This window comes from Nelumbo nucifera, chromosome 5, assembly GCF_055504915.1.
Source record: "Nelumbo nucifera cultivar China Antique chromosome 5, China Antique-T2T, whole genome shotgun sequence".
NCBI classification, from domain to species: Eukaryota; Viridiplantae; Streptophyta; class Magnoliopsida; order Proteales; family Nelumbonaceae; genus Nelumbo; species Nelumbo nucifera.
In genome coordinates this window covers 79,253,138-79,275,476 of record NC_142653.1, presented here as the reverse complement: position 1 = coordinate 79,275,476, position 22,339 = coordinate 79,253,138, and the positions used below count along the sequence as shown (strand labels likewise).

At 38.3% G+C, this 22,339-nt stretch overlaps 1 protein-coding gene across 3 annotated transcripts in view; it reads right to left on the bottom strand.

Moving 5' to 3' along the window:
- Positions 1–6,999: 6,999 nt before the first annotated feature.
- Positions 7,000–22,339, bottom strand: part of LOC104593874 (Myb domain protein) — a 37,584-nt gene continuing 22,244 nt past the window's right edge. For all 3 annotated transcript variants that reach the window (XM_019197158.2, XM_010253925.3, XM_088887110.1), the window contains exons 4-5: positions 7,823–7,887; positions 7,000–7,717 (exon numbers count right to left, since the gene is read on the bottom strand). In XM_019197158.2, coding sequence (XP_019052703.1) covers positions 7,573–7,717; positions 7,823–7,887 — 210 coding nt within the window. In that variant the 3' untranslated portion in view covers positions 7,000–7,572. The remainder of the gene's footprint in view (positions 7,718–7,822; positions 7,888–22,339) is intronic.

Genomic DNA, 22,339 nt, shown 5'->3' with positions numbered 1-22,339 from the left:
CTAGCAAAATGATTCTGCTCTTCGTACATTGTCTTTAGATTGTCTAGAATTTTTTTGTAGATTTCGATCTTATCGAATTATCTTTAAATGTTGTTGTCTAAAAATGCTACGACATAACACCAGACAAGAGAGTTCTTCTCCTCCCATTCCTGATATTCTCTCCTACATGCTTCAGAAGCCCTATCACCTAGACATTCTAGTGTTGGGTTCTTAACATCCTTGTCTAATTTCTAGAACGTGAGCACCAGATTAAGGTTTTGGTACCAATTAGCATAAGTGAGTCCCTTTAATTTGTTGTCATCCAACAATTTGGCGAATTGTCCATGTGTCATTTCTGATAAAAGGTAATAGTTATTAGTCCATGACTTAAAATTGTTTCATGTTATCTGACATAGAACAATCTTTTATCTATGTTTCATTTCCATTTATTCATCTCTGAAATTTCCCTCCTATCTCAGTGACGAGGACACAATGCATGTCCTTGGAAATGTGGGAAATCACATAGGTGCATGGAGCCAACTATTTCAACTGCATAACCCCACCACTTTCTGTGAAGGATCAAGTATCCACCCATCTAATGAATTTTCCCTTTGACCTCCATTAGATAAGATTCGTTGCCATTTTAGGTTAAATCTTTCTGTCTGGTAAGTGTTGACCCGTCATATCGTGGGCACCAAGGTACGTGAAAGAAACTTCCATTTTAAGATAGGCCTCTCCCACATTGGTCTATGATGCCCCTATCATCTCATGAAGTAATCCCACCAACTGCATCAACAAAATGGATAGCCCAATTTTATGGTGCATCTACATCCACCGATTCAGTCCATTTTCATGCTAATGACGGAAGACCTTTAGAGAATTCATCATATGATATTCCCTATCTCTTTGCACTTATATTAAACTGGAGGGAACAAGAAAAATAGTCCCTAGGTCTGATTTAGGTCATACCATAGTAATGACTTTCATAAAGTCAGATTCAAATGAGCCCAAAATGGGCTAAGGTTTCGTGAGGTTTCCTCTTGGAAAGGAAGCTGATCAAGGAGCCCATCGAAGAGGGAGATCATGCAATGATCTGTGGGCATAATGGCAATGATGTGCATTCAACCATGTTGTTCGCAAAGAGCCACATAAGTCTAAACATGGGCCAAGCACTTATGGCCCATGAACGAGTCTCATTCATTCAGTACATCACAAGCACAAACACATAAATTGATTCAAATCAAACAAAGCTTGTAAAATCTATGCCAAATTAAGCTAACACATAATCAGTCCATTAAAGGCCCAAAATTGTCCAATAATTTCATCTTGGTATATGGGCTAAACTACAAAAAACAGTTCGGTCCATATAACAGTCCAAGCTAAAATGGGCTGATTTTGCTTTAACTTAACAAAAGTACGGTTTTCAAGGGAGGGTTGAATTGGTCCATGTAATGGGCCATCAAACCCTTGGCCCATATCCGATTTTGAGTCACCAAACACGTAACCCATGGGGCTATCATTAGACCCCACCGAACCATTGGTTTGGTCCAACTAGTTTGGACCAAATTAGATCAAATCGGCCTAGGGTTTGGTATCCAAAACATGCAACAATTCACAGGAATATGATCTGAAATTAACAGTCGAGATTCATAATCAACAACAGATAAAACAAAAAATAAACTAGGGCTAAAAGTGTGATGGTCCAAATTTTATTCGGATAAACTACAAACCTGCAAAAAACTGTTACTCGCAGATTGCAATTTTTCTACAAAAACTATCTCCTCTATGTTCTCCAACAAGTCTTCCAAAGTAAAAAAAAAAAGAAAAACCTAATTTTCTATTACTTACATCAAGCAAAACCTAATACAAAATTTCTAAAAAAAAGAGTTATTACAGATCAGAAATCAAATAATAAATTTTTAAGGTGCACAGATCTTGCCGCCATTAAAGAATTTGATCTCAAATCACACAAACAACCCAAGAACCAAGGAAATTGCAATAGAACAATTCTAAATTATATCAGAATATAATCCTAAAAATTTCAGATCAATTCACCCAAAAACTGAGAACCGATTTCTCAAAAAACTATAAACTGCTCAAATTGGCTAAACTAGTTATGCCGATTTGAGTCTCGGTTCAGATCTGATCTATTTCGGTTCAAGATTGAAACTTTGGATCTAATACCACTGAAGGAAGGTGTAATCCATCAAATGGATGGCCGAACCATGCTGGATGGTTTGGCAAAATTTCAAAAATTTTCTTTCACCTTCCAGGAATCGAATTTTCAGTTTTAGAAAAACTGCATTTTTCAAGGATTGTTCTTGCACTAAAACCGGATCAGATTTAAAACTAAAAGGAAGGAGAAGAATACCTGATACTGATTGTACAGATGTAGCTCCTAAAGTGGTATTTCACGCCCAAGTAGAATCCCAAACCAACCTCCACTGAAGATGGCACAGCTTGGAGTAAAGCCGGTTTAGCAATGTAGTTTTCAACAAAACTACAATCCAACTAGATGGATCAAACAAGGGAGATAAGCACAGTTTTTCTTTACAATTTTCTTGCAAAATTAAGGAAAAGAACTGATCAAGATCAGTCCAAGAATTGGAGGTCGAACTAGGGTGTCTAGGTGGCAAGAGCAGAGAGAGAGAACTGAAAGCAGAGTGATATAGAGCAGTTTGCCTCCTCCCCTTTTATAAGCCTTAAGAAGCACCACTCCTAATCGAATTAGGAGGTTTGTAATCCAAATCTTTATTTGGATTTGGACTCTATCAGTATATAGGTCTTATCCTCTTATGAGAATGGGTACTCCAAACCCATATTCGCCCATGTCACATGACTGCTTAAGTTGTAATGTGACATCTTGATTAATCTTATTAATCATGGGCTTCAGGCTCATTAAGCAAGTGGCTTACATCCCAAGAAAGTTGCTGGCCCATTTAGGTTCAATTTGTATGACGTGGGACCCCAATAATGACCTTACATAAGCCAACATGGGTTCTGCCCAGCCTTTGTAAAAAGACCTGGCTGAATTCACTGTTGAACGCAGTGAACACCTGAGCCCATCACTATGGGCTCAAAATGGGTCCAACATTTATAATTAAATTATCCATGAGTCCAGCCATTTTATAAAGGCCTAAGGATAATGGACTTAAGCAAGTAATCAGCCCTTAGTGGTCTCTTACACTCAACCTCTCAGTGCACATGATCAAACACTGTCCGACAGGAAAAGACCTCTTCATTGACTGCAAGGTGCCGTGTTGTGCTCTCTACTCCGATGGTCTCAAGAATTTCTTTGAAATATATATACATATAAATGTATTTTGCAAAACAAATCTCAAACACGGTTGAAATTGACTACCGATAGTTTTGGTTTCCATTAGAGAGAGTGCAATCTCGATCATTCACTTTGTCCGACAAAGGGGCTAATCCTATCATTATGATCACCCACTAAAGTGAGTTCTCAGACTACCCCATACACAGGTTTTGATCCCCAAAGGATCTCACTGATTGGCATATTAAAGATAACCTGACCTGACACTCTATGAAGTATCATAATCAAGTCTAGGGGTTATGTGCAACTTTTCAGTTTTGCCCATCAGTCTCCAAGATATAAAGTGTAACTAGAAAATGGTCCGGTTCAGTGCTTCAAACAAACATACGCTACATATGCTTCAGGTCTAACCCTAGCAGCCGAGACAAGCAGCCCCAACTTCTTTAGCAACACATTAGTGTCAGCCTTGGCAAGATAAACTCTCCAAGTCTATCCATTAGCTGAGAAAATTCTAAACTAACACGAGTCTCATAAGTGTCTAGTTTAAGGGGTAATTACACAGAAACACACCAATGATAACATGAAACAATTATGTGTTTTTAGTCATTTACAATAAATGTATCTATACACCAATCTGATTGGAACTGTGGGCACACATTGTCTAACAATTAGTTCAATTTTGAATACCCAATTCGCCTCATTCATTTTATTTCTTTTTTCTTTTGTATCCTCAAAACAAATGATTTCTATCTATATACAAACATGTCAATACTCAATAACGCCCTACATCCCTAGTGAAGATGTGGGTGATTTATTAGAAGAACAAGCATACAAAGTTCGCAATACATGCTAGAACCTAGAATGTAAGGAACCATGCATATTTTGATGAATTCCTAGCTGTACAATGGATGGACAAGGATTAAAAGCAAATTATATGGTAGATTTTAAAAGGGATAAAAAGAAGTTAGTTTGGTGATTTTGAGATTTTATATTTGCTGGAACCATTACTTTGAGAACAATTGGATCTAAAAATCCCAATTCTAGATTTGACCCCATAGAATTAATTCTAATTTTACATACATAACTAATGAAAACTAAAATGAACCATGCCAATCTTGTATATTAAACTTTCAAAGTGGTGATTCAAAACATTCAAACCAATTTAAATACTAATATTTGTTCTTTGAGGTCATGTACCATAGTCAAGCAGCTGACCATATAAGTTTTATAAGGCATAATTGAGTCGAGTTGAGAAACATTTGCAATGAAGAACATAGAAACTATTTGTAAAGCTCAATCCTTAATGTTCTACACCATAGCTACATCAAAAAACCAATATGGGTTTTCATGATTATAAACATTCATTCATTCATGATTCATTAATTCTAACAGTCCTAAACAATGAAAACTAGACTACTGTAGTAAGAAATATACTAAACAATGAAAAACTGACTATTGTAAAGTCCATGGACTTAAAAGACATGTTTGAGGCGACAATGCCACAACTTCAAAAGACTCAAATTTTCATTTTGACATGACTCAATCTGGCATAGTAGTTCTTACTCAGAGATTTGATCAAAAAAGTAAAATCCATTAGCTTCATGTCTAATTCCAATCGTCCTCCCCATTTTTAAGTCATAAAAAACACAATGAAAAGGGAAAAAGGTCACTAAAAAAATTATGAGATTTGGTAAGAGAGTTAATAGATAAAAGGTTTTTGTACAATTGAAGAACACGAAGAATATAGCTCAAGGAAAGAATGAAAGATCACAAGTAAGCTTGATTTTGCCTTTCCTTAGAACCAATTTATAAGAGGTGAAGTGGGAAGACATACTACTCATATGTGCACTAGCTCTAGAGTCCACAATCCAGGAGCTAGTAGAAGAAGATTGACAAGCAAGTATAGTACCTGTTTTCACAAAAGCACTAATAAAGGATTACTAGAACCAATAGAGGTAGAGGACCTATACTTCTCAAGTTAAGTAAGACCTTGACCTTCTCTATCACCATCCTTAGAGTTCTTCCATTTGAAGGCCTTGAAACGGTCTATTTCTTCCCATAGAGACTACAAGGAAGAGAAGTACATGGTTGCAGTCCTCTCTTCTAATGTATATTACGGGCTTTTCTTTGGAGCTGGTCGACTCGGGTTGTATTTTTTGCTTAAGAATATGTAGCTATAAGATGATTCCAAATATCTTTTGTAGTGGATAGGAACATGCAATTACGGGCAATATATGGATGCATCAAATACACTAGCTATGACAACCAACGAATTATCTTGTTCCCATTTGGCAAGTTTGGGGTCATCAAGTTTCAACTTCACCACTTTAGTAGTAATGAATCCTAGCTTACCCCTACCTCCAATAGTAAGCTTAGCTGATTGAGCCACTCTAAGAAGTTAGTTCAATCAAGTTCCACAATGGTTATCATACCACTAGAGACATCAACATTGCTCGGGAACACTCAAATAATAGTTTGTACTTTCTTAGATAAATCCATTTGATTTGGGTAAGCTTCTTGACAGCTCTACAACACTCCAATAGCCAACTAACACACACTAGGCCCACCAAAACTGGGAAACACTCGGTTAGAGTCAAATAGGAGGCCAAAACTGAACCGTTGGTAATATATGAGGGGAACAAAACCTCTTAAAAAAAATTAGGGTTTATAAATGTAGAACCACTTTCCATACCTCAAGTCAAACAGACCAAACACAAGTTTCAAGCAAGTATTAACCTCAAATAAAGAGGAGAAAAGAAATCCAAACATCGAACCAATAATTTTCTATAATTAGGGCACACCAAAGTAAACCAAAATCCCTAAAATTAAGGCCCCCGGTACATGAAAGGAGTACGGACTGTTGACATCATTCGACTACGGTTTGACATCAAATAGGTCTTCTTGAGTTTAGGAGTTAACAAAAAAGCTATTCCAATATTCCTTCCCACTCCGATATTTGACGTCAATAGGTCTTCTTAAGTTCAAGAGTTGACAAAAAAAAAGCTGTTCCAACTTCCAAGATTTCTTCCCGCTCCAATACCAAATCATAAGAGTGTTTGAAGAAGAGAGTGTGTTACTGTTTACACCGAAAAATTTTCCTTTTATTAAAGGGTACAATTACATTTATGCTCTTATGGGCATCCAAATACAAATAAGATGAAATGACAACAATACCCCAATGCCAAATACATATTTAGACATTTAATTTCTGTTATGATTTGTTGCATTTATTATCATATAAATTTCCGGATCCTACATAAATGGACCATACCCTAAGTTAAATATTATTTTACTTATTTGCATAATATTGGAGGACAGCCCAATGGTGAGTAGTCATACCTTTGAATCAAATGGCAAGATTTGAATGGTAATTAATTATTTTAATTTGAAATTTATAAATAGACCACAATTGATGATTTGGTAAAGACACAACTAATGATATGCTAGGGATGTCATCCAGCCGGGTATGCATGGGCTTGCTTTCATTCTAACCCAATCCTGCAATGCATCCATGGTTCGACCTGAACCCGACCCAACCTGACTTGATAAAATGTAATTTCTAAACCCACCTCAAACCCCCAGTGTTTAACCCAATACTGATTCAACCCGATCCAAGGAATTTTAATCGTGTTATTTATAACACATTTGAAAACCCAAAAACCATTTATTTAAGTTGGAATTTGTTTTTTTTGGGTACAAAAGTATCATCTGATGGCATGGTGAAAGAAGATAAACCAAAACAAATATGAAGAAAAAAATCCTAAACTTTAGGATTATGGAGTTAGAAGTCATACCAAATTACAAGAATTCTCTCTTTCTCTCTCCAGGAACACAAGAACACAAGAACAATGTTAGTTTCCAGGTTGAATTTTAAAACATTCCAGCAAGTATTACCAAATTAACCCTAAGGCGGCCATTATTTGATGCTATGGTAAATGAATTAAAAGCAAAAACAGGGGGTTCAAGTCCGAGTAGCATCTTAGGCAAGAAAATGCCAAATATAAGTCCATATCCAGTCCCCCTTCCCAAGACCCAAGCTAGCAGAGATCAATACTGGACAATGGCCCTTTAACGAGTATGTTTGGAGCTATAGTTATATCTCTTTTCCAAGCGTAAGGCAAAATACATCATGTGCAGAACTTTTAATACAGAAAACCTGTATACAATTTGGATAGGAAAGAACCTGTGTTTTCCATAAACCCAAAATGACCTGCATTTGGTAGAAGTTGAAATCCCTTCATGCTTCAATGCTGATGTTAAGTTCATGCACATAATGCCACTTCAAAGGATTTGCTAGAAAGACCAAAGGATCTTATGCGTTATTTTCTCTGGGGATCCCGGCTAAGACCATGCTTCTTCAGGGTCTTGACATAATTCCTCATGAGGGTAAATTTGTTGCTCCCAAGATGATAGAAGTAATCCCATGTATAGATTCCAGTGTCATGCAAGTCATCAAAGATTATTCTGCTTAGTGGAATAGCATCAAAGTTGCAAAGCAAATCAGTCCTCAGAATGTGCAGTTCAGAGGTGCCAAAGAACAGCACCACCAATAAGTTAAGTCTCAAATACCTTACTCCATAGTTCCCCACAGGTTCTGCAGACATAATCCCCACATAACGTCGCCCATGTATAACCTGATTCAGGAATAAGGCAGGTCATTAAGAGCAATGAGGAAATCATAGAAATCAGATTTAACTGATGACGGTGATGGTAGAAGTTACCTAAGTAATGATTTTCCAGTTCCTGATACAGGAATAGGTATATGCAGGCATTTAATCATGTGAACTTCAGTGCAATACAATTCATGGGAACAGTTTTTACAGGACAAATCCTAGAGGTCTATTGAAGAAGAGGTTAAAAGGTCAAAATTATCTCTGCTAAAGTATAAAATGAGGAAAAAGGTGAACTATAACAATATATATTACTTGTATAAACTGCCAATGGTCTTTTATATAGTTTTCAAGGTGCCAAGGCGAACCTAGGCAACAAGAGAGCACTTAGTTGCCTAGGTGTCGCTTAGTGACTAAAAAGGATAGAAAAAACAAGGGGCCAATCCCTGTTTCTATTATAGGAAAAGAAGTAAAAAGACAAAAAGGAACATGGAAAATATTTTCTTTTGAAGAATAAGAAACCCCCGCCCAAACCGCAAAAGCATCTAGCCTTTAGCTTCAAACGTCTCGTCATAACCATCATCATCATTGTTCCAGACCTTACCTCCTTCCCTTACCAATTTCTTCTTCATTCTGTCTTCCTTTTTGCTCTTTTCAAAAATTTCAAAAGCTCTTCTAGCGAACTCATCTCCCCAGAAAAATAAACCTTAGCTCTTGCCAATTCCAATCTCCCTATCAACTAGGCTCTTAATCTCCGCTTTATCCCCCTCCTCTCCAGCTTGTTGAGCCAAAGTGAAACAACTCGTACCAACTCAACCTCCCTCCTCCATATTCCTTGACCCTACCCTTACCTCCATACCTTTGCCGGAGTCGACATTTTCTCCACCTTTTCAGCTTGAAACTCTTCCCCCCTCCTTTCATCACCCTTCTTCAAATCTAAAACTTTTAATTTCCTCTTGTAGATTGCCTTATATTTATTGGAAGGACCCACCCCAATCAACCCGTCTTTTAGCCTTGAAAAAACCTCCGACATGTGAACAAAATGAAACTTATTTGTGTCTGACTTTCTTCAATCCTTCTGAAGATACAATGTTTCCTTCCTTGTTCATGCTCCTTAATCGACCTAAATTGACTCCAATCTTCCCAACTGGAACATCAAGCTTTTGGAACTCCTTGTACACTGATGACAAACCAGATTCCCCGTCCTTGTCCAAAGCCTCTTCCGAATCCTCAGCACAGCAACTAGTATTTGGTCTCTTGTCGGCACCTGCTTCCCAATCATCCTTTTCTACCCTTCCTTCCTTTCCCTCTCCTTCCAACCTTACTGATTCCATTATTGTTTCCCTTGAACCCACCTCCCTTCCCTCCTTCTGGTCTCCTAATCAGCCAGTGTTTTGATCCTCCACATCCAAATTCCATGGTTGAGATGAGTAAGGAGGTAGCTCGACAACGGATTCACTGAAAGAAATAACTTTACCTATTTTCTGACCAAGCCTTGTCTTCTTATTCTTTCTTCCACCACAGGGTTCCTTTGAATCAAAGATATTCTCAAACCTGCCGCATTGAGCTCCCTTCTTTCTTCCACCATATGGGGTGGAGCCCCTATTCTTGTCTTTTGAAAATGAAGCAGAAAAAGAAGACCCAAAAGTGGGGGTGAAGAAGGGGAGGAGCCCCTGTTTTAGTTCCAGATATACGAAGAAGGGGCTGAGTCCTTGTTTTTGTTCTAGAAGAAGAAAAGGAAGGATCGGAGCCCCTGTTTTTGTTCCAAAAAAAGGAAGAAGTGGCAAAGCCCCTGTTTTTGTTCTAGAAGAAGAAAAATAAGAAGGGGTGGAGACCCTGTTTTTTTTCCAAAAGAAGAAAAAGAAGGGGCAGAGTCCCTGTTTTTTGTTTCGAGAAGAAGAACATACCTTCTACAGTTGGTTGGTGTTCCTTGCTTAAGACTCCAAAGTTCGAACTCTGTATTACTCAAACCCTGTTAGTCTTCCTTGGTTCTCAGCTTTCGAATATCTATCATTCAAAACCCCAACAAAATAAGAAGCTAACAATAAAAAATATTATTTTGTGAAATAAATGATAGAATGATACAATGTATCATGCGTATATTAATATTATATACTAAGAATATAAAAACATATGAAAACATTATAAAACTTTGTAAAAGTGGTATATAAACCGCTTGACGTTTAGGCAAGGTGAGCCCCAAAAAGAGACTAGACGCCTAGGTGTTGCCTTGACAACTTAGAAATGGCAGTTCAGCTTCCCAAAGCTAACTAGCATTGGACAGTAAGTAAACCAATTATGGGGGTTCGGAAGCTTGAATTCAAGATTAACTAGAAGATAGCCTAAAATTAAAAAACAAATTGGTGCCATTGTGGTTATATTCATTTTATTCCCATGCAGAATGAATGACATTCCCTTTTTGTCTCCTATAACCCCATCAAACCAATATGCCACAAGTGCACCCTGACATACAGGAGTCATACCATTAATCTCAGATTTACTAGAATCCACCCTGGACCCTCTGGATAAAGCATACTTGCATGGCACTCCCCCAAGTCCTCAGTTTTTTGGTAGGCTCACCGCCCATCTATCATCACAAACGGTCCATGCAGCCTGCCTAGGATTCTTTTGATTATGTAGAGATAATGGGCTGAATGGGCTTTAATTTCTTTGTTTTCCTTTAAGTTATGTTTATGATTTGTGTTAGTAGGTAGTTGGCCTTAGTTATGGACTTGTTTTCTTGTTTTTATTGTTGTCTTTAGTGATGGACGCTCTACTAAGGGCACTCATGTAATTGTCTTTATTTTGTACAACAAAAGAATAAAAGAGATCATTGGGGGCTGAAGAGAGGTTTCAAAACAACTCTCTCTTCTTCTTCCTTTTCTTCCATCTTCTTCCTCCATCACTTCTCTCTCTTCAATCTCCTTTTCTTTTAATTCAGATTATTGCAGGTGTGATTTACAACTTGGTATTAGAGCAAGTTCTCACCTTCTTTTCTTTCTTCTCTCTTTGCCCATACACAGTGTTTGGAGAATTGATCAGCTTATTAGGGAGCAGCTTATGTAGCCCAGTTGGGAGGGGCTTTGGAGAGGTTTTGTGAAGTTTTCCATTCCCAGTTCAAGCCCAAGGCAGGTTCTTGGAGTTTTTTCCCAAAAACCCCAGACAACTGGAGAAAACTAGTTATAGGTCCTAGAGACGCTTTGAAATTGGCGCTTGGAGATCAAAGGGTAGTCTTTTGATTTTCATTAAGGGCAATCTGAGTTGGGCAGGGCTTTAGAACCTTTGATAGGAGCAGTTGAACTTTCTCCTCTTCTCCCTTTCGGGCAGGTCCTGTGAAACTCTAAATTTGGCTGTTTGAAGAGTAGTTTTTTGCTTGGGATAGCAATTCTAGCTTAGTTGAGACTTATTTTGATTTTGTTTCACTCAATGGACCAAACTGGAGGAGAAACCAAATATCCCACAGATTTCGGGTTTGGACATAGGGGCTCAATGGAGAATCTTTTTGGGGTAGTGACCATTGTGAAGCTAAATGGGACCAATTATTTAACCTGGTCTTAGTCTATTAAGATACATGTGTGTAGTGGAGGGAAATGGGGTTATATCACCGGGAGCAAGAAGAAACCGAGGGAGGATGACCCTACCTATGAAAGGTGGATGTGGGAGAATTACACAGTAGTGGGTTGGTTAGTGAATTCTATGCAGCCACATATTAGCGAGCACTACTTGTGGATGGAAACTGCAAAGGAGGTATGGGATAATGTCACAGACACCTATTCCCAAAAATTGAATGTTTCTCGAGCTTACAAACTAAAGAATGATGTGATTAATCTAAGACAAGGGGAGAAGCCCTTAGCTATTTACTTCTCCATGCTAAAATCTCTTTGGCAGGAGATTGTGGTTTGGGGGTATATAAAGGATGTTGAAACACATAGGAAGCTAGTGGAAAGAAATCGGGTTTTTGAGTTCCTTACCGGACTCAACCCGAAGTATGATATTGTGAGACAAAATGTTTTGGTGAAAGATGAGGTAACTTTATCTCAGGCTTATTCTATGGTGAGTAATGAGGAGAGTAGGAGACAAGTTCAATCTGCAGAGCCACAAATGGATCACTATGCTAATGTCGGGAAGAAGTCGAAGGTCAGCATTGGGAAGAAAAACGTTATTTGTGAATACTGTAAGAAGCCTAAACATATTAAAGACACCTGTTGGAAGCTGCATCCAGAGCTTATACCTACTAGACTCAAGAATGTAAATAATGGAAAAGGGAATGAGAATGTGAAAGGTGGAAATGCAAATGTAGCCACCTCCTCATAGAGTGGACAGGGGCATAGTAGTAGGAGAGAAACTAGCAGTAGACCTGGCAATTGGGTTGGGTGGGTTGGGTCAAGACGCTTCGGGTTGATTTCGGTCATGTTGAATTTTGGGTTGGGTTATCAAATGCTAGATCCTAATCCTAAATGTTCGGGTTAGGGTTGACCCATGGGTCAATTTGGGTCATCCTAAAAAATAACTGAAATTAAAAAAAATAAAGAAAAATTACATGAAAAATGCCAAAATTAAAGGAATTAACCTTAAAATTCCAAATATAAAATAAAAAACTTGAACATTAACAATTTAAAGAGTAAACAATAAAGAGTAAAGACTAAATAGAAAAAATTAAAGAGTGGAAACTTCTAACAATGCATAAATAGTCCCAATTAGACTTGACAATTGGGTCAATGGGTTGACCTATGACCCAACCCAACCCAACCCAGTTTTTTCTGAGTTGGGTCGGGTTGGGTCATTCTCACATTCAGGTATCCAAATATAAGACCCTAACCCTATTTTTTTGGGTTGGGTTGGGTCGGGTTCACGGGTTGGGTCAACTTTTTGCCAGGTCTAACTAGCAGCCACCAGGGTTGAGTATGAGAAGTATGGCCGAATAATTAGTCACCTGGAGTCTACTGCTACAACACCTACTTCATTAGAGACAGTTCCTTCTTCATCCACATATGCCCATTCAGGTATTTGTGCTACTGTGAATCATGCTTATATCTCAGGTAATCGTAGGATTCATTAGGTAATTGACTTTAGTGCCTCTGACCACATGACTAGTGTTTCCCATTTATTTTCTACTTACAATCTTTTATCTGGCTGAGATAAGATCACCCTTGCCGATGGCTCTCTTGCTCCTATCTCTAGCAAGGGAATCAGAGCTTTAGACACCCTCACTTTATCCACAGTTCTTCATGTTCCTAAATTAAACACTAATTTGCTTTCAGTTAGTAATTTGACAAAATCTTTGAATTGCATTATGACCTTTTTCCCTTTTTATTGTGTTTTACAGGACATGGACTCTCAGAAGGTGATTGGGAGTGCGATGAGGTGAATAGGATATACCTGTTGCATAAGCCTGGACAAAGTCAACTATCACCTCCAAGAGTAGCTTTTGGTTCAAGTGTGTCAGAGTCGGTCAGTTGTATAATGTTATGTCATTATCATTTGAGTCATATTTCTTTTTATTCGTTGAGTTTTTTTTTCCAGCTTTATTTGAAGAAACTAAGTTGTCAAATCTACATTGTGAGTGATGTAAGTTGTCAAAGCATTGTAAAAACTATTATTCTACAAGTAATAAAAGATCTATAGTTCATTTTCATATTTTTCACTCTAGGTGTGGGGGCCACACCATTTACCTTGTATGGGTGGTTATAAATATTTTATTCTATTTATTGATTATTTTTCTCGTTACACCTGGCTTTATCTTGTGCATTCCCGTGCTGAAACACCCAAACTTGTAAAACAGTTTCATGAATTTGTGCTTACACAATTTGATACCTACATCAAGATCTTTCAATCAGATAATGCTATGGAATATTTTAAGAAGGATCTTGTTTCATACTTTGAGAAGTTTGGGGTTATACATCAAAGTTCTTGTCCTCGTACTCCAAAACAGAATGGAATAACAGAGAGAAAGAATCAACATGTTGTTGAAGTAGCCAGGAACATCCCATGTTTCAGTGAGATTTTAGGGTGGTTCAGTGATGACAGCTACCTACCTTATTAACCGCATGCCTTCTTGAGTCTTGGGGTTCAAATCTCCCTTTGTTGTTTTGTTTCCTGAGAGTGAATTATTTCCTAGTCCCTTGTGTCTTTGGGTGCACATATTATGTTCATGTCCCTAGCTCTCAGAGACATGAGTTTGAACCTAAGGTCTAGAAGTGCATTTTCTTAGGGTATGCCTCTACATAAAAGGGCTATTACTGTTTTGATCCCACTAGTGGAACTCATTTTTGTCTCCATGGATGTTTCCTTTATAGAGTCACTTTCATTTTATGGTCATTCTTTTGAGGGGGAGCATTCCGTTGAACTGTTTTCTTCACCATTTCCTCTCCCTTCTCCTGTTGATCCTAAGGTTGAGTCTCCTATGGTTCCTTTTGTTCCAATGGTAGAGCCTTTATCTCCTAGTTCTACCATTCCTATTGCTCCTCATCCTCCTACTACTAGTCCTCCAATTTTCATTACTCATCTTATTGTTCAGAGGTGTTATCAGAGACAAAGGCTACGACATGATCAGGTTGTTCCCTCATCTACAGTTGAACCTCAGACACTCTCAACCCCTAAAGAGAGGACAAGTCCTTCACTGCCTGCTCCAAAACCTCCCTTCCTAGACTTGGACCTACCTATTGCTGTGAGAAAAGGTTAAGAGAAAATGTACAACACATTGTATTTCCAAATGCCTGTCTTATAGCCTATTATCCCCATCTTATTATTCTTTCTTAGCTTCCATTTCATCTCAGCCTATACCCATGCCAGTACAGAGGCCTTGTCTAAGCCAGAATGGAGAGAGACTATGAGAACTAAAATAGAAGCACTTTGTAAAAATCATACCTAGGATATTGTGGATTTACCTCATGGGAAGGAACTAGTGGGATGTAAGTGAGTGTTCACTATTAAATATCATGTTGATGGAACCATTGAGAGGTATAGGGCTCGGCTAGTAGCCAAGGGTTATACTTAGGTATATGGAGTTGATTATATGGAAACTTTCTCACCAATTGCAAAAGTGACCACAGTGAGAGTTCTGTTATCCTTGGCAATGAGTTATGATTGCCCCTATATCAAGTTGATGTGAAGAATGCTTTCTTAAATGGAGACTTGATTGAAAAGGTTTATGTCACTTCCGCAGGGTATGTATGGTAAGGAAATGCAGGGCAAGGTATGCAACTTGAAGACACTCAGGTTACCTTCCTCATTGTTTATGTTGATGATATTGTCATTACAGGGCGTGATACAAAGGAAGTTCAGGCACTCAAGACACTCCATAGCTTAAAATTTGAAATTAAGGATTTAGGAGAATTGAAATATTTCTATTAGACAGTGTATGCCTTTAGCTCCAATCAGATTGATGTATAGATACATTTATTGTAAATGAATAAATGTACATTATTATTTCTATTAGACTGTGTAACTATCCCTTAAACTGGATGCTTATGAGACTTGTGTTAGTTTAGAATGTTCTTAACCATTGGATAGACTTGGAGAATTTATCCTACCAAGGCTGACACTGATGTGCTACCAAAGAAGTTGGGACAGTTTGTCTCAGCTACTAAGGTAAGACTCAAAATACATGCAGTGTGTGTTTGGATGAAACACTGAACCCGGACCATTTTCCAGTTATGCCCTAGACCTTGGAGATTGATGGGCAAAACTGGAAAGTTACATAAAACCCCTAGACTTGATTATGGTATTACACTAGGTGTTGGATTGGGTTGTCTTTGATATACCAATCAATGAGATCTATCAAAGGTCAAAACCTGGGTATGTTGGGGTAGTCTGAGAATTCACTTGAGTGGGTGATCATACTGATAGGATTGGCCCCTTTGTTGGACAAAGTGAATGATAGGGCTCATACTCTCTCTGATGAAAACCTAAACTGTCGGCAATGGATTTCATCTGTGTTTGAGATTTGGTTTTGCAAAATATATTTGTAGAGAACATTAATGTGGTCCAAACTATGTTATTTATGTGGCCCCCATTGTTGCTTGTTTATTTATGATTAGTGGTAGTTATTTCTTTTTTTTGCTTATGTAAGCAGTAGGGGTAATTCAGCATTTTCCCCTTATTTTGATTATTAATATAAATAGCTGAATGGGGCGACAATTCTAGTTAACCCACACTCTTTTTGAATTCTCCTCTTCGTCTTCTCCTTCTCTGCTTCTTCTCTCTTTCTCAAACCTGTTTTTCTTTGTTTATTGTGCATTATATCTAGGACTGATTGTAGTCCTACTAGACTACTTGGTATCAGAGCCAACCTAGGACTTCTCATGTTAGTCTAATCCGGTTGAGATTAGGGTTTAGACCTTGGTTTGAAGGTGGCGGCCAGACTTTTCTGAGTAAGTTGGTGTTTGTTCTTGAGATTGATCCTAAAAAAAAACTTTTTTTATTAATCTGGTAGGTGCGGTTGAAAGTTCTCTAGTTTTCTCCCGAGTTTTAGGCTTTCTTTCTTGACCTACAATCAGTTCTAGGATTGAAACCCTAAAGTTTGACTGTTGCCAATTCTGGGGCAATAATTAGACCTGTTTCAGCACTCAAGACTGAGTGATATTGCTTTTTGGAAAACTAACAGACCTGCTCCAATATTTCTGGGTGATTGTCGAACCTATTTCACCCTTCTAGGTCAGCTGTTAGCAAATTCTGGGTGCAATTTTACTTATTTCAGTACTAAAAGGGGTGCTTTTTTGACCAATATCTTGAGAGGGATTGACAAGAATGGAGTTTAAGAATCAAGGGGAAGGTTTTTGGGGGCTGGTGGTTCTAGTAACATGTCTGAGAACACTTTTCAGATTACCACTATCAAGTTTGACGGATCAAATTACTTGGAATGGGCCCAATCAGCCATGATGGCCATTGGGGGTAGAGGAAAACTGAATTATTTGTTGGGGGATGTGAAGGAACCAACTAAGGAGAACCAAACCTATGCCAAATGGGTTCAGGAGAATTATTTGGTTATGACATAGCTGTGCAACTCCATGCAACCTCACATCAGCCGAAACTACTTGTGGGCAAAAACAGCTAAGGCTCAGTTTTGAAGGAGTACAAATGCAAATATGTACAGTGCAAATACATACAAAATAATAGAAAATATAAGGTTTTTCACTCTACATATTTGCATTTTTACTGCTTCCAAACTGAGCGCAAGGAAATTTGGGATATCATGAAAGAAACCTACTCCCAACCTCTTAATGTTGCTAGGGCCTATGAGCTAAAATGTGAAGTTAATAACCTTAAGCAAAGAGAGAAACCAGTCTCAGTTTACATCTCAACCTTGAAATCCTTGTGGCATAAAATTGATCACCCAGAAACAATTGAGTGGGAAAGTCAAAAGGATGGACAACTTACAAAAAGCAAGTTGAAACTAATAGGGTGTTTAAATTCCCAGCTGGTCTGAATTCTGAATATGATATTGTGAGACAACAATTTCTCATGAAAAAAGTGTGACCTTATCACAAATCTACTCCTTAGTGCATAGTAAAGAGAGTAGGAGAAAGGTTATGTTGCAACATCAACCCTTTAAATCAGCCTTGGCAGCAGTCAAACCAAAGTTTGGGGGTGATAACGAGAGGGATATGAAGAAGGAAGATAAGAGGGAGCTAGTATGTGAACACTGCAAGAAACCTAAACATACTAAAGACACCTGTTGGAAGTTACATCCACATCTAGTTCCAGCAAAGCTCAGAAACAAAAGAAGAAATGCCAATGTGGTTGTTACTACTAATGGTTCATCCTCATCAAGCACAAGAGCTACATCCCTAGACACCTTAGCTATTGTTTGGACTGCTCTGACTCAGTTGGAGAGTGAAGTTGGCAATTCAGCACCATTATCTCAGTCATCAGCCCCAAGTAACACTGAACCTTGTTGGGTGATAGATTCAGGTGCATCTGATCATATAACTGGCTTGTCCACACTGTTTACTACCTATCACCTATCCTCTGGCAGAGACAAAGTGTTTATTGTTGATGGCTCTCTTGTTCCCATTTCTGGCAAAGGAGACATCAAATTGTCTAATTCCATTTCTTTGTCTTCAATTTTACATGTTTTTAACTTAGTACTAATTTGCTTTCAGTCAGTAGCATCACTAAAACCGAAAATTGATTAGTAACATTTTTTCCTGATCGATGTGTTCTTCAGGATTTGGAGACAAGGAAAGTGATTGGGATTGGCCGTGAGACGAATAGAATCTACCTGTTTGGAGGGAGCTCACATGGGGAAGATAGTAAAGTTAGGAGGTCTTTTGTTTCTCAGTCTGTTGGTCAGGTTATGCTTTGGCATAATCGGTTAAGTCATTTATCTTTTAGGTCTTTGAAAAGTTTGTTTCCTAGTTTATTTGAGTCTGTCCAGATGTTCAATTTGAAATGAGAAAGTCGTGAGCTTGCAAAGCATTGTAGAACAACCTATTCCTTGAGTAATAAAAAAGTGGTATTCCTTTTGAAATTGTGCATACCAATGTTTGGGGACCTTATCATATTACTGCTATGGGGTGGGGGGGTATAGATATTTCTTGTTGTTTGTTGATGATTATACTCGATTTTCGTGGGTTTACCTTATGCGTTTTTAAGATGAGGTTTCTACCTTAACCCAAATCATCAGATGATTTTAACTCAGTTTGGGATCAAATCAAAATATTAAGATCCAATAATGCAAAAGATTATTTTGCAAAACCATTAGCCTCATATTTCCTTGACCATGGGATTATCCATTAGAGTACCTGTCCTCATGCACCTCGATAGAACGGGGTTGCTGAGAGGAAGAATAGACACATATTGGAAGTGGCTAAAAGCATTATGTTTAGCTCATCAACCAAGTTCCTTCACGGGTTCTAGACATGAAAGCTCCATTCACCCTTTTATATCCTGATAAAGAGTTGTTCACCATTCCCCTTAAGATCTTTGGATGTACTTGCTTTATATAGACCCTTGGACCTTATTGTTCCAAATTTGATCCTAAAGCTTCAAAATGCATTTTCCTTGGTTATGCACAAACTCAAAAGGGATATTGCTGCTATGTACCTACTTTTGAGGGGAAATTTGTTTCTATGGATGTCACTTTCTTTGAGAATGTAGCCTATTATCCTAGGGTTTCTTATCAGGGTAAGAGTAGTGAGGTGGGGGCTCATTCATCAAAAATTCCATTACTTGTCCTAATCACTAAAGGGGGAGTGTAGTAAGGAGGGATGTCAGAGGTGTCGGGATTTGAGAGTTTATCACATATGGTGGAGGCAGGTTGATTTTGGTCATCAACAATCCAGGCCAGCCCCAATTCCTTTTGTGGATCCAGATCCGGGTACCACAGTTCCTTCATCTTCCATTACAGATGAGATACCTTCCGTTGTTGAGCCTTCACCTCCATTGGATGACCTTAACCTTCCCATTGCAATTCGTAAAGGGAAACGCCGTTGTACCTCATCTACAACTCATTGTATTTCCCAATTCTTGTCTTATGATCATTTGTCTCCATCTTACAAGTCCTTTTTGGCATCCATTGCTGCTATTCCCATTCCCAGAACAATGCAGGAAGCCTTGTCAATACTTAAGTGGAAGGATGCAATGAAGGTAGAAATGGATGCCCTTCTGAAAAACAATACATGGGAGCTAGTTGATCAACCTAAAGGGAAGAAACCGGTTGGATGTAGATGGGTGTTTACTGTGAAGCATAATGCTGATGGTTCCATTGAAAGGGATTTACTCAGACATATGGCATAGACTACTTGGAGACTTTTGCACCAGTAGCAAAGATGTAGGGCTTGTTTGGCGCATATTTTTGAGAAGATCTTCTTGTAGCTCAGACAGTCAAAAGGTGCACTGAGCTTTTGACATAAGATCTAGGCAGCCTGAAGACAGTTTAGCAGACGCGTGTCTTTTCATGCGTCTGCCCGCGTCTTTCCACGCGAGATTAAAATGCAAAAGATGCGGGAAGCTTCATTTGAAGCTTCCCGAAATCAGCCCGAAATGGGCTTCTTGTGTCTTTTCGGCGCATCGTCTTTTGGCGGCTAAATCTTCCGCGAGCCAAACAGGAATAAACCGAAAATCGGTCTTCCCGACTTGTAAATAACTTAAAGACTGCGCTGAAAGACGCGCCAAATGGGTCCGAACACTATCAGAGTTTTATTATCTCTTGCAGCCAATTACTCATGGTTTTTGTTTTAGATGGATGTTAAAAATTACTTCCTCAATGGTGACTTGCAAAAAGAAATGTACATGCAGTTGCCTCCTAGATTTTATAATGCAGAAACAGGAAAGAAGGTTTGCCGGCTGAACAAGGCCTTATATGGATTGAAACAATCTCCCAAAGCCTAGTTTGATAGATTCATACAAGCTCTTGAAAATTTTGGCTATGTGCAGGCCCAGTCAGATCACACTCTTTTTATTAAGAAAGTGGATTCCTCCTTAACACTACTTGCTATATATGTGGATGATATTGTGGTGACAGGGAGTGATACCCATGAGATTGACTCTCTTAAGCAACTCCTTCACCAAAAATTTGAGGTCAAAGACCTAGGAGAGCTACGGTATTTCTTGGGTTTGAGGTAGCTCAGTCTAAGCATGGGATTTTTGTTTCCCAAAGAAAGTATGTTCTTGATTTGTTGGAAGAAACAGGGAAGCTAGGTGTTAAACCTGTTGACACACTTATTGAACAAAATCACAAGATCAGTGTAGAAGGTGGAAAGCCCCTTGAAGATAAAGTTATGTTCCAACGGTTAGTTGGAAAACTTCTCTTTGTCTCACACGACCAGACATTAGTTATGCCGTCAGTGTTGTTAGCTAGTATATGCATTCTCCTAGAACTACTCACCTACTTGTAGTTGAGAGGATACTGACATATTTGAAGAGATGTCTAGGCAAAGGTATACTATTCAAAGATAATGGTCACAAGAAAATAGAAGTTTACACAGATGTTGATTGGGCTGGATGTGTTGATGATAGGAGGTCTACCTCTAGGTATTGTGCTTTTGTAAGAGGTAATCTTGTTTCTTGGAGGAGTAAGAAACAAAATGTTATTGCTCGCTTTAGTGTTGAAGCTGAATATAGGTCCATGGCAAATGGTGTGGCTGAAGTACTATTGTTGAAATCCCTATTTGAGGAGTTGGGTATTACTTATGAGAAGCCCCTAATGCTGCAATGTGAATATCAGGTTGCTATTAACATAGCCCACAATCTGGTACAACATGATAGAACTAAGCATATTGAAGTGGACCGACACTTTATCAGAGAAAGAGTTGCTTCACAAGAAGTGTGTCTTCCATATATCACCTCAAACGTGCAACTTGCAGATCTCTTCACTAAGGTAGTTTCAAAGACAAAGTTAGAAGCAAACCTATGCAAGTTGGGAATGACAAACATCTATTCCCAACTTAAGGGGGAGTGTAGAGAACATTAATGTGGTCCCCACTATGTTATTTATGTGGTCCCCAATGTTGCTTGTTTATTTATGATTAGTAGTAGTTATTTTCAGTTCGTAGTTATTTCTTTTATGTAAGCAGTAGGGTTAATTCAACATTTTTCCCCTTATTTTGATTATTAATATAAATAGCTGAGTGGGGCAACAATTCTAGTTAACCCACACTTTTTGAATTCTCCTCTTCATCTTCTCCTTCTCTTCTTCTCTCCTTCTTCTTCTCTCTTTCTCAAACCTATTTTTCTTTGTTTATTGCACATTATATCTAGGACTGATTGTAGTCCTACTAGACTACTATATTTATATGATATATATATATATATATATATATGTTTTATTAAAAAATTTTTGCAAAAGGTTTTAATTCCCGAGATCCATTCAAGCAGAGAGTGTGACAGTGCACCTTGCAGCCAGGGGAGAGTTCCTTCCCTATCGGGCAGTGTTTGATCATTATAAGCCAAGAGGTTAAGTGTAAGAGACCATTAAGGGCTGATTACCTGATGGGCTTTATCTTATTTAAGTCCATTATCCTTGGATCTTCATAGGATGGCTGAATTCAATGATCATTTAAGTGTAAATTTTGGGCCCATATTGAGCCCATAGTGATGTACTCAGGGGTTCACTACGTGTAGCAGTGAATTCAGCCAAGCATTTTCATCGAGGCTGAGCCAAACCCATGTGGACTTATGTGAGGTCTTGTGGGGTTCCACGCCATACAAATCAGGACTAAGTTGGCCATGTAACACCTTGGGTTGTGATCCTTTGAAGGAAATGGGCGTAAGGCCCATAATTAATAAGATTAAGTAAGTTGTCACATGACAACTTGCTCTAGATCAAATTTGGATTTGGAAATGAGTATGGAGCACCCATCCTCTTAAGAAGATAAGGCTTATCTCTTAATAGAGTCCAGATCCAAATTAGATTTGGATTATCTCCTAATTTTATTAGGAGAGTGCTTCATGAGCAGATAAAAGAAGAAGAGGGCGAAGCAGACTAGGACACCACTCTCTCTTGTTCTCTCTTCTTCTCTTTTGTTTTCCAAGA